Source organism: Vanacampus margaritifer, chromosome 18 (genome assembly GCF_051991255.1).
Source record: "Vanacampus margaritifer isolate UIUO_Vmar chromosome 18, RoL_Vmar_1.0, whole genome shotgun sequence".
In the NCBI taxonomy this organism is placed as follows: domain Eukaryota; kingdom Metazoa; phylum Chordata; class Actinopteri; order Syngnathiformes; family Syngnathidae; genus Vanacampus; species Vanacampus margaritifer.
The window spans coordinates 10230827-10243106 of NC_135449.1; the positions used below are offsets into that span (position 1 = coordinate 10230827).

Below are 12280 nucleotides of genomic sequence, written 5' to 3' on the forward strand. Positions count from 1 at the left end.
CCCTAATACGCTGTCGTACAAAAGCATTTTTTCCCCCAGATGACTTTATTAAGCGGTGATTGGTGTTTATTTTCTACTTTGTATTAGTATAGTGATTTTTAAAAAATCGACAGAAATCAGTGAACAATTACTGTTGGTATGCTGAAATCAGAAGATTTGGACAATTTAAAAAAAAAAATGGATCCAAATGATTACTCAATTCTTAAAATAGTTTATTAGCGCTTTTCCTGCCAAGAACGTTAATTAACGTTGACAGAAATCCTAACGAGAACCGCCAATAACGTTACTTGACGTCAACTACGTTTTGGGTTTTTCTCCAATGGGCAGCGCAACGTCTTGTGCAGCTCTGGTTTCATGAATGAGTAGAAAAAAATATATATTAAACACCCGCTAACTATGGCCTGCAGATGGCAGCATTGTATCTCAAATGACATGAAAACATAGCGGATCTGAGTTTTCAAGGATGTTGTGAATGGTCAAAGCGTTTGTCACATTAAATCAAATTCAGAACGTCACAAAACAAAAAATATTCGTGTCAAAGTCACTGTTGTGCAGAAAATGTATCTTTTCACAAAAAGCTTGTGTTCGCCTTATTTTTTCCATTATAGCTATTTTCAAATGGCAATTATTTACCAACAGAATAAGGTAGAACTATACATTTTTTTTCTAATGAGAGAATGGAATGCAATCTTTCATATGATATCCACCATGTTTACAAAATGCCCGAAATCGGCTGGCACAGTTTGTTTTTTGGATAACGTTTGGCAGCAAAGGAGTTTATTGATTAATTTTGACAGCTCTCAAAGAAAGCATGACAAAATAAGTGACAATAATGACAAAAACAGCGCGTCTCTTTCACTAATGTAATTTGCTCCGCATCCCCAGTTGCAACCACGATAGGATTCCTGAGTCAAGTTTTCTTATTGACTCTCCGAGTCTGAATTATTTGCGCTACGGCCAAGCAGTATAATCAATACTGATTCCAAAGTTCCAAGATGGAGAAACTGTAGAGCAAAAACCTCATCTAGGCTTGAGGCCTATTAAAAAAAAATCTCTAACTACGTAATGAGGTGTGAATCTTAAAAGAGCGGAAGAGGAAAAGTACACGGGTTTGTGTGGCGAGGTATCTATGATCTTTGGCTTCTTTTGGCTGATGTAACACGGAGCGTGTGATTCACTCGCTTTAAATCACAGGCACGGTGTTTGAAATGAAGAGGAAAGGCCTCAAGGTGGTTCACGTGGGTAGATGTTAGTGGAAGTAATGACATTAAAGCTTGTTTTACTTCCACGGGGCAACTACTTGATGACGAGGTGAGAACCTTAATATTATAATGAGAAAACTTGCTTAAAAAGTTAGTGCTGTGGTATTTTAGATAACATTTGAACAAGGATTTCATTGGAATAAGGAGTATTAATGACCTAAAATCAAGGCGGCGAATTTTATCAATTAATGTAGGTGACTGATTTTTAACTGCTGCTGATGGACTAAGAAGCATCAAAAACATGTTTTTGACAAATTCGGAAAAACATCAAATGCTGAATTGAATGCATACATTTAGCCACTAAAATTAATCCCAAAAATAGTGTAGCTTTTTGTTCAAAATGCAAAATGAAAATTTGAAGTGAATTTAACTCATTTGCTCCCAAAAACGTATTTATGCGTTTTTTTGTTTTGTTTTTTTTTGTTTTTATGCTAGCGCATACAGAAGGCTTTGATGCAGCTTCTGACCTGAAGAGGTCACTTGACGCAATGGTAGTTATTACAAAAAACAGCCCGCAGGTGGAAGCAGAGTATAAGAGATCAACGATGTTGCAACAAGCTCTTTTCCCCAGTGTTTTGATCAGGTTTGTGAATAATGATGAAACTTAGCGATATCCTGATTGCTGCAAAACGGAAACAGATACAAATGTACCCTTTTTTTCCCTGGTGATAGAATAGACTCTAATCTTGCTTTTGGTAGGGTTCATTTTTGTATACAAATATATAACACACAATATTATGTTGGCCTTGCAAAATCAGTCAAAATCAAGTAAAAGAGCCAGGAGCGAAGGGGGTTGCTTCCGTGAAAAATGGCTGGGAGTGAATGAGTTGAATGGTGGCAGGTGTGGTCTGACTCCCATTTGACTCATTCACTGCCATTGACGACTATAGACGTCAAAAATGCATGTGAACTATTTCTATTAGTTTAACTATTTTTTCATTTAATTTATTTTAATTGTACATTTATTACAGATATAAAATTTGTGATTAAATGGTGAGTCAACCATTGAAGTCATGCGATTAATTACGATTACAAATTGTAATCGTCTTGACGCCCCCTTATTTTTAATATTTTTATTTAAATTAGGGGCGTCAGGCGATTAACATTTTTAATTGTAATTAATCACATGACTTTACTAGTTAACTAACGATTAATCCCAAATGTTATATCTGTTCTGAATGTAAAATAAAAAAAAATCTAGGTTTTCATACTTTTGTTAGCAAAAGTGGGGAAAAAAAATGTTAAACTAATAGAAATAGTTCAAATGAATTTTTTTACGTCTATAGCCGTCAATGGCAGTTAACATGAGTTTGAATGTGATTCGGTCATTCTGAACAGCCAGATCCTGCACTGACAAATTTTTTGGAAGAGCACTCATGCACGTTACCTGGCCAGTGCCTGGACTTTAGCCGTGTGTCGCTCTTCCAGCTCAGCCAGTCTTTTCTTCAGCAGTTCAATCTCCTGCCTCAGACCCGCCGAATGCTCCATTTCCCCATCCAGCAGACTACGAAGAGACCTGCCAAATACACACATGTCAATACAAACATATCATATGCATGTCCCTTTGTTGGTAACAAGACAAAACGAATCCGTTTGTGGCAAAGTCAGCACGAAAATGCCTGGCACTCTCGATACAAAGAGCGCCGTATTAAAGCGAAAGGTTAGCCGATAGCTTTCGCGACGCATGTGCGTGTGAGCGTATATGTGCGCGTTTGGCTTTGCTAGCGGCAGATAAGGAGGGCCGTATATATCCCAACGTACCCGTTTTGTTCCTCCAGCTCATCCTTCCTGTTCATCATGGCCACAATGGCCTGCCGCAGCTCCGCTGCAAAGCAGAACATGAGAGTGAGAAGCAATTTTAAAGTACAGAAATTATACACTGGTATATTATTAATAAACTAATAAATGTTTACTGTTAGAAAAAGGTGCAAATATGATTTGGCCGAAGCAAGATAAAATATATTTTTACAATCAGAAAATGCTTTTTGTGAATATCATAAAATTAAAACTTTTTTTTTTTGTACCCTTAACTAGTAGAAAGAATTTAGGGACAAACACTGTAATTTGACTTGCGAAGTAAATATTTACATTTCTACCCATTTTCAGCGGGCAGCATCCCACTTGCTACCGGCAAATAGAATTTTTGTTTTGAATTAATTAAAAAAAAAAAAAATTTTAACGTCTTGAAAAGCCACCGATACCAATACCAAGTACTACTAAATACTACTAGTACTTTTGATACATTCAATTTCCCCTAATAAATAAATAAATAAATGCCAGATCATTTTTAATTTGAAATATAGCTTTTTCTCCTAAAATTACATGAAATTAATGGCTATTTTCTTTCATGCCAGATAATAATCCTGATCTTTAGTATCAGGTGTGTTGGTAGGTGGGAATAATTAAAAACCTGCAGGACTCCGGGCCTTGAGGCCCAAAATTGGTGAACCCTGCTCTAGACTGTTTTTAATATACTTACAATAAATGTTGTATTGGAATGGACTGTATCAGCCAGATTCTAAAAAGCAACGAGTGGACTTTTTTGTGTTCATTATAAATTACAGCCAAGTCACCATTTCACACAAATACATCTATTTTTTTCTAATCTGATTTATTATCATCATTTTCATATCATTATTAATGCCTCTAGACATCGTATTAAATGCCATTTCAGGCCTTAATTTAAAAATAAAAAAAATTAACGTCTTGAAAAGCCACCGATACCAATACCAAGTACTACTAAATACTACTAGTACTTTTGAAACATTCAATTTCCCCTAAAAAAATAAAAAATAAATGCCAGATAATTTTTAATTTGAAATATAGCTTTTTCTCCTAAAATTACAAGAAATTAATGGCTATTTTCTTTTCTTCCAATTTATAGTTCTTGATCGTAAAAACGGCCACAAGTGGGTATCGACCGCAGTTGGAGGTTTCCCTCTTCCAACACAAGCTGATTCCAATCAGCAAGATCGTTATCAGACTTACACAGAGCTTGCTGATGAGTTGATCATATATCAGCTGTGTTGGAGAAGGGGGAAACATCAAAGCCAACACAGGTGATTCATATCATCAGCTAATCAGCAATCTCTGGATAAGGCTGATAACGATCTCCACCTGTGTTGGCTGTGGGAGACATAGAAAACAGGCTGGATACCGGTCCCTGAGGACCAGGGTTGGGGACCTCTGCTCTAGACCAGGGTTCAACAATTCCTGTCCTCGAGGTCCTGCAGGTTTGAGATATTTCCGCCCACTAGCACACCTGATTTATATAATCAGCATGCCTGATAACAATCCTGATCTTTAGTATCAGGTGTGTTGGTAGGTGGAAATATCTAAAATCCTGCCTTGAGGCCCAAAATTGGTAAACCCTGCTCTAGACTGTTTTTAATATACTTACAATAAATGTTGTATTGGAATGGACTGCATCAGCCAGATTCTAATCTCAGGTTCTTAGCAATATGTCCACAAATAACCGCAAGACAAGAAATTAACTAGGCAGTACTTTTTTTGGTATGCTACAAATTACAAACAGCACTAGTCTGTTCCCATAACTAATGTAGGGTGTCCGCGTCGCCCCAGATACAAGTAGGTCTCCTTGCAGCCCTGGGCCTAAGTGCCAGCTTGGCTTGGGGGGGGGGGGGGGGGGGGATGACGAGGAGGTGCTGTGGTGAAGCGCATGTGGAAGGAGGGGGGGGGGGGGGGGGGAGAAAAGAAGCGGACATGGGGAGCGTCTATACAGCTCGACATGAGCGAGCCAGAAATAAGAGTGACCTTTAGTACGACCACGCGTTCACAGCGGGTGCCACAGACGAACCATTAGGGACTTGAGTAGAGCCAGACAACCCTCGGTCCTCATGGAGGGGGGGTGGGGGGGGTAACTTTACCAATGACATTGCCAGTAAGTGTGTTTGTGAGGGAGTGGTAGTAAACACTTACGCTTGTCCATATATTTCAACACGGTCCTTTAAAACGGGGTGTGTATACACTCAGATTTTCATTCGCACCCTTGGACAATTTGGAGTCTTCAACAATCCTAGCACGCATGTTTTAGCAATATGTGACTAGGAAGCGAGACAGTCTGGAGAGAAAAACTTGTGCCAGTCTACATTCGCCCAGTGTGGACATTTATAAAAGCAGGTCGAAAACAATCAAAAGCATCTTTTATTTTCTTTGCTTGTAATTTAGCTTTACAGACTTTTACTTAGCAGCAAGTGGTCACGCAGAAATGAGAATCTGAGCAAACAATAGTACAGTTTAATTTTATTTTAAACTTGAACATTATTACATTAAGTTTGAACATTATGCTATTGTTAGTTTTTGTTGTTAGGAATGTCAGAAATCATATTGTAAACAGAGTACAGGCTCTGAGACTAGCTGTCACTTATTGTATTATTTTATTGTCTTATTATTTTATTATTTTATTATTTTAAATTGTATTATTTTATTATCTTGTTTTATGGTTTTATTGTCTTATTGTTTTATTATTATTTTACTATTTTATATTTTATTTTATTGTCTTATTGTTTTATTATTTTATTATTTTGTTATTTTATTATCTTGTTTTATGGTTTATTGTCTTATTGTTTTATTCTTATTTTATTATTTTATTATTTTCTATTTTATTATTTTATTTTTGCTGCTGTTTATTTTTATTTTTTTATTACTTTACCTTGTAAATTAACTCTAGGGAGAAAACGGCAGATACAATTTCTGCTCCTTTTCATTCAACGATGAAGAATATTGTTTTAGAAATAAATGAATGAAATGATTTATTAACGGGGGAAAAATAATGACAACATTTTTAGTCATGCTGCAGTTTAATGAAGTAAAGTGGCGTGCAACATTGCAATTGACTTGGTAGTCTACTCCAGTGGCGGTTGGTTTGAAACAAACTGTGTGATGCAAGTCTATGCCAAATCATTAAAAATAATAATAATAACATTTGTTTTGGAATGTACACTCGAGAGGAGAAAAATCGCATATATTCAGCATGCCGCAATTTTGGAACGTTACAAATGTGCTTATTGTCTCTCAACCTGTCTTCCATTAGTGCTTCGTTGATTTCCCATGACAAGAAGCATCCTGGCGATTCATCTGTACGTATGCGGGTAGTACAAGGTGGGGAGCCTTTTTCATAATTTACAAATTGGGCCGATTGTGATTTTTTTTTGGACATCTGCAATCTCACCAGCTGCCACAAAAGGTATGAATTCCATCCGCTGACATTTGCTTCACATTCCTGTCAAGGATGCCTTTCAAGCCCGCTAGGCTTGTCGACGCCTATTCACTGGACCAGCAGTGCCCCCAGGTGGATAAAACGGGGGCTTGGAAATCATGTCTTCCTCTTCACTGATGGGACGTTTACGCAAGAAAATGTAAGGGATCATACGTAATTGGCTGCCTGCTAATTGGCAAATCAATTGTAATAAAGTAATTCCACCAAGTAGGCTGTTAACATCTACTTTGTGCACTGTTGGTTTTTATCAAACAAAAGTGAGTATTTCACTGAACTAAGGACTGTTGGGTTATTTACATTTCACTTTTATATTGTATTTTCACTGTTTTGTTTTTTTTTGTAATGTATTTTCTAACAGCAATGAAGAAGTGCAATAAAGGGTCATTTTGGGGGATTGTATTTCCTGAACACTAGTTAGTATTTTATAACATTTGTTGTGACAAAATAACCTAAGAAAAAATGAGAAATTTTAATTTGTGAAAATGCAACTTTAAAAATGTTTTTTTTTAACTCATTCACTGCCATTGACGCCTAATTTTTAATAATCTTTTGTTTTTTTATCGTGAGTTAATGAGTGAAGTCACGCAATTAGTTACAATTCATTTTAATCACCTGACGCCCTTAATTTTTGATTATCTAATTCTTTTTTTTTTTTTTTTTTAAGAAAATATTTTAAAAAAGATTATTAAAAATTAGGGGCGTCAGGCGATTACAATTTGTAATCGTAATTAATCGCATGACTTCACTAGTTAACTCACGATTAATCACAAATTTGATATCTGTTCTAAATGTAAAATAAAGAAATTCTAGGTTTTCATACTCTTGTTAACAAAAGTGGAAAAAAAATGTTAAACTAATAGAAATAGTTAAAATGATTTTTTTTTACGTCTATAGCTGTCAATGGCAGTGAATGAGTTAAAAAATGTGTTTGAACTTAAAATGCATTCTTGTGTAATAATTTTGCACACTTGTTATTAAAAGAAAATAAAGACAATCTATGGGGATTTTTTTTGTCATATTGTTGCCGAACCAAGTTTTCGATTTACATTTAATTGACTGCCAGACGTTTTCAGAAAAGGGATGCCGTGGGGGCCAGCCAATTTAAGCATTTTTGACTGATCTTTCAAGGTCCACAGAAAATTATGTGTTTGGACTATGGAAACACATACTACCAAATGAAAGATTGGACTCTCATCTTTCATCAGAAAAAAAAATTGTTTCTACCTTATTCCGTTTTTCAGTAATCAACAATAGAAAATGGTTAGTTTCACCTCTGTTTTGAAAAAAACGTCTTTTAGCGTCTTTGGCACTCCTCCATAGGATTTTACTAAACGTTATTTAACGTTTTTGGCAGTCAGAGTTAAATTGGCATAAATTGTGGATTATTAATCTTAAGGAAGAAAATCAAAAAACAAAGGTCAGGAAAATTCACTTTAATTCAATTGCAATCAATGAAGCCTCACCTTAAGAAATTATAAGTGTCTGTGATATTCTTCATATCAGATCAACACCAAATCTTGCTGTAGCGCACAATACTGTTAACTAACAAATGGGCAAAATAACAGGCCTATCTCAAATTGTTTACATTATTTATGTAAAAAAAAAAGTTAATTAAATATACCATTATCCGTAAGGCATTTACATTTTCTTTGGAAGTCGTGTTTATTTTTATTTTACCAAACAGGTTAATTGTAAATTTCATCAATCAATTTTATGTCCTGCTAGTTCTCATTAGAGTCTGGGGTGAGTTGGAGCCAATCCCATCTGATTTTGAGAGGTGAGGTACACTGTGGATTGGCCGCTAGCCAATTGCAGGCAATTTAGAGCCTTCAATCAGCCTAACCTGCATACTTTTTGAAATGTGTGAGGAAGCTGAAGTACCTGGAGAAAGCTAGGGGTGGGAATCTTTGAATGTCTCACGGTTCGATTCCGATTTTTGGGGCGTGCGATTCGATTCAGGATCGATTTTCGATTGGGAACGATTTTGGGTCCAAAATGATTTGATTGACAATGATTTTTGCTTCAATCTATAGATGTTCAAGGAATCGTAATGATCTACTCCAGTCTGACTGGCTAATGCTAATTAGTGCGCTACTCGCGGCACTTTTATCACTCAAAAGAACGGCTCCACGCTGCAAAAAAACTACTTATTGGAAAAACTTGACTTTTTCCTTCTACTCTCTAATGTGGCTACAACTTAAGACTGCATGGAACCACACTGCCCCTAAGTGGCCAAATCGGGTATAACATGAACAGCGCTCCCAATTAAGCCACACACTAACAAAGAGAAGACGGTACAAAATTATTTAAATAAAATCGATTTTGGGACATTTAAAATCGATTCTGAATCGTTCTAAATGAGAATCGATTTTTTGACACACCCCTAGAGAAAACCCATGCAAATACTGCCCTTTACGGGCATTTATTGATCTTTTTTTGTAGTAGCTGAAACAATGTAACGGCATTTTAATTTTAACGTAAATTGAATAATCGAGGTACAACTGTCAACAAGATTGCGCAAGAGACCACCGACAGATGTGGGGGGGAAAAAAATCGAAATACTCACCGACTGTCATGGACTCTGGCAGAGCAGATGTTGTCAGTGTGCCGCTAAGCGAAGCGGATAGCGCCAGCGCACTGGACTCCATGCTGGAATACATCAAGGAATCAATATTGAGAATGTCCGTCTTTTCACTAGCTTTCACCGAATCCGAGGAGCAGATGGCTGAAGTGCATTACAATAATCGCCTTCACACATCCTACATACAGCAGAGCAGATGCTTACTTCAGAGGCGGCCGCGATCCGAGGCTATCGCAGTCTTCCACTGGCTCGCACTGAGCGGGAAAGGCCGCCGAGTCCTCCACGGAGTTGACTGAAACACAACAAGTCAAGGTTGACATCATTGTGGGATGTGAAAGGGTGACACATTTTCACTTCCTGGTTGCTTTCAAAACCCAAATGAGTGTATCTGAAATACGGCCGCTCAATACTAGGATGCAAAACCTGGCTGTGGGGTGGCGGCATCGACGGGGATGAGGACGTCCGAGCCGCTGTGGTCAAGCAGCACCTGCACGGGGCTCCACGTGGACACGCTGGACAGACTTCCCACCACCATCCTATAAAGGGAACATTTTGAACTCAGTCAAGCTGGGAGTGACCTTTCTCGGCGCAATCAATAGCCTCTCGCTGTTGTCCTCGCTGTACAAGTCTCACGCTGACATTTGGCATGTCTCCTTTTCTTTTGAAAGTCATAGTAGGGAAGCACGTGTGGATCACAATTCAGAGGTTCTGCGTTTGAATCTCGACCCAGCTCGCTCTACTAGTACACGGCAAATCGGTCAGTGTCAAATAATCTGTTCCTGTTCCATTTTTTTTCCCGAATATTTTTTCCCGAATATTTTTTTCCTGGATATTTTTTTCCTGTTCCTGTTCTAAATAGTCCCTTACTATTGTGATTTTAATTTTTTTTTTTTTTTAATAAAATTTTTTTTAAAAAAAAGTGAATCTCAATTCTCAGACTGCTCTGTAAATATTTATTCATACACATACATTTTCTGAGTTTATAAAAACTTTTGGGAAAAATTGTCCTTTTGTGATTAGGCTGTTTTGTCAATAGTTTTCAAATAAACAAAAAATATAGACACTTTTGATCAATCCAAATCAATTTCAAATATTTTTTTTTTCTCAATTTCATACCAAAAAAAATGCAGTAATGTATTGATGTAAGCACCACCCACTTCTGTTAAGCCACGCCCACATCTAATTAACCCACATCCACTTCCGGCGCATGCCCCGCCCACTCCAAATACAGATACAGATTATTTTATTTTATAAGATACAACAACAAAAACTAAAATAACACAATTTCTCTGCGCTGTTAGGATAAAAATTTACAGTCGGAGTAAATTTCCTTGGATGTTGGGTGTAACCTAAATAGCACCACCTTGAGTGTTAAATTGACCACACCCTAATTTCTGGGGCAGGAGAAACTTTCCATTTTTCCAGTGCGCTGGAGACATTTCAATAGCGAGATCATTTACCAGAGTAAAGCGTAGTTTGGAAGTATTAACTCATTTGCTCCCAAAAACATATAAATACGTTCTATTTAACATACTGTCATGCTCCCAAAGACGTATTTATACGTTTTTTTATGCTAGAGCATACAGAGGGCTTTGTTGCAGCTTCTGATCTGAAGAGGTCGCTTAAAGCAACGGTAGTTATTACAAAAACGACCAGCAGGTGGCAGCAGAGTATAAGAGATCAGCCAGGGCCATGTTGCAAAATGCTATTTTCCCACTGTTTTAAACAGATTTGTGAATAATGATGAATTTAATTTTAAAAAAGATTTTTTTCTGATTCTAATTCTAGTGTTAGATTCAACCCTCTCAGTGTTAATCTAACACTGGCCATTTTGCTGTGCATTGATTTATTTCTGTACTGCTTTTTTTAACCCAACTTACTGATCATTGCTTCTCTCGTCCTCCTGGATTTGCGCTCTGCGTTTGTACGCGTCCTCCTCAGCCGCCTCCTCTTCGTCTTCCTCATCATTATCGATGCTCTTCCTGTCCGCCAGAGGAGGCGTGGGCATGGGCGGCGTACGAGAGTGATGGGGTGACCCCACCCAAGTCGTCGGAGCGGTGTCGTCCAGCCCATTGTGAGACGGTGACTCCGGGAACGACGGCACCAGGAGATCCGCCCCTTCTTCCTCAACGCTGCTTTGAACGGGATCGGCCCGAGTCTTGCCGATTCCGCCCATTTTGGGGAAGTCGTCCTCGCCGTCCTCCTCATCTTCAGCGCCTCCGTCCAGATCGTCGTCGAAGGAAATGATGTTGGTGATTTTCTTTTTCCTCCGCCGCTCCTTTCTTATGCCAGAATCTGGGTGGACAATAAGTCAAATTAAAGTTAAAGATTTCACTTTCCTTTCTTTGGTCCTTCCTCGGGTCTCCTGACGGCCTCACGACTCTGGCTGGAAGTGTTCGGCTTAGGTGAATGGTATGGGATTTTTTAATCGGTTTTAGGTGAACTAATGAATACACACATACTTACCCACATACAAAATATATATTTTTTTAATTAAAATAAAAAAATTTAAATAAAATAAAAATTAAAAAAAGAGAGCAATGATGATGACATGTCAAATCGGTAAAATTACCGAATGAACAATACTGAGCTCTCCAGAAAAAAAAAAAGTCTAATTAAAGTTGATATATTTTGATCATTCCTAATGTACAACTTCTGGACCATTTAGCTTTATAGGGTCCGTCCTGTAAAAACACATTAGGAACACTTCTGGTTCGGAACCTAAAACCTCTCCTGTGTATCACCAAGAATCGTAGACTTCCATTTTCAACCGCACGGTTAAAATTTTAAACATCCCTCACCCTGCTAAGTAGAACGCATGGAGGGGAAATGGTGTCAGCCGGGCCCAACGGAATGGAACGGCAGACGGCTAAATGAGGTCAAACATGAAGGTCTGGAAGGTTAAACGCTTCATTGGGGACTTCGCAACCCGCTGCACCATTTGGATGGAGTTGCGGGCAAATGAAGATTTCCTGTCACATGCGACTGACCACATGTAGAGGAAAAACTGTCACGGCTGGGATTTAGTTACACAAATAGGTTATGTTGAATAATGACGACGAGTAAAATCGAATGAAAACAATTACAACTTGAAGGGCTGGTTGTGAAACATTAAGATTAGTTGAATTTGATTTTAGAAACGATTAATCGGATTCATTTTAATTTTGCATTCAAATGTATTACAAATGCATTTTTCCC

The 12280-nt window shown here is 37.7% G+C and overlaps 1 protein-coding gene and 1 long non-coding RNA gene across 3 annotated transcripts in view; one reads left to right on the forward strand and one right to left on the reverse strand.

The window, feature by feature from the left end:
• snx29 (sorting nexin 29) overlaps window positions 1-12280 on the reverse strand; it is a 135360-nt gene that overhangs the window by 109918 nt on the left and 13162 nt on the right. For both annotated transcript variants that reach the window (XM_077551049.1, XM_077551047.1), the window contains exons 8-13: window positions 10963-11377; window positions 9506-9618; window positions 9287-9374; window positions 9068-9150; window positions 3024-3087; window positions 2650-2778 (exon numbers count right to left, since the gene is read on the reverse strand). In XM_077551049.1, the coding sequence (XP_077407175.1) occupies window positions 2650-2778; window positions 3024-3087; window positions 9068-9150; window positions 9287-9374; window positions 9506-9618; window positions 10963-11377 (892 nt within the window). The remainder of the gene's footprint in view (window positions 1-2649; window positions 2779-3023; window positions 3088-9067; window positions 9151-9286; window positions 9375-9505; window positions 9619-10962; window positions 11378-12280) is intronic.
• On the forward strand, window positions 1173-7495 carry LOC144038501 (uncharacterized). The gene is made up of 3 exons (XR_013289234.1): window positions 1173-1311; window positions 6316-6383; window positions 6513-7495. It is a non-coding gene; the product is annotated as an uncharacterized LOC144038501 (long non-coding RNA).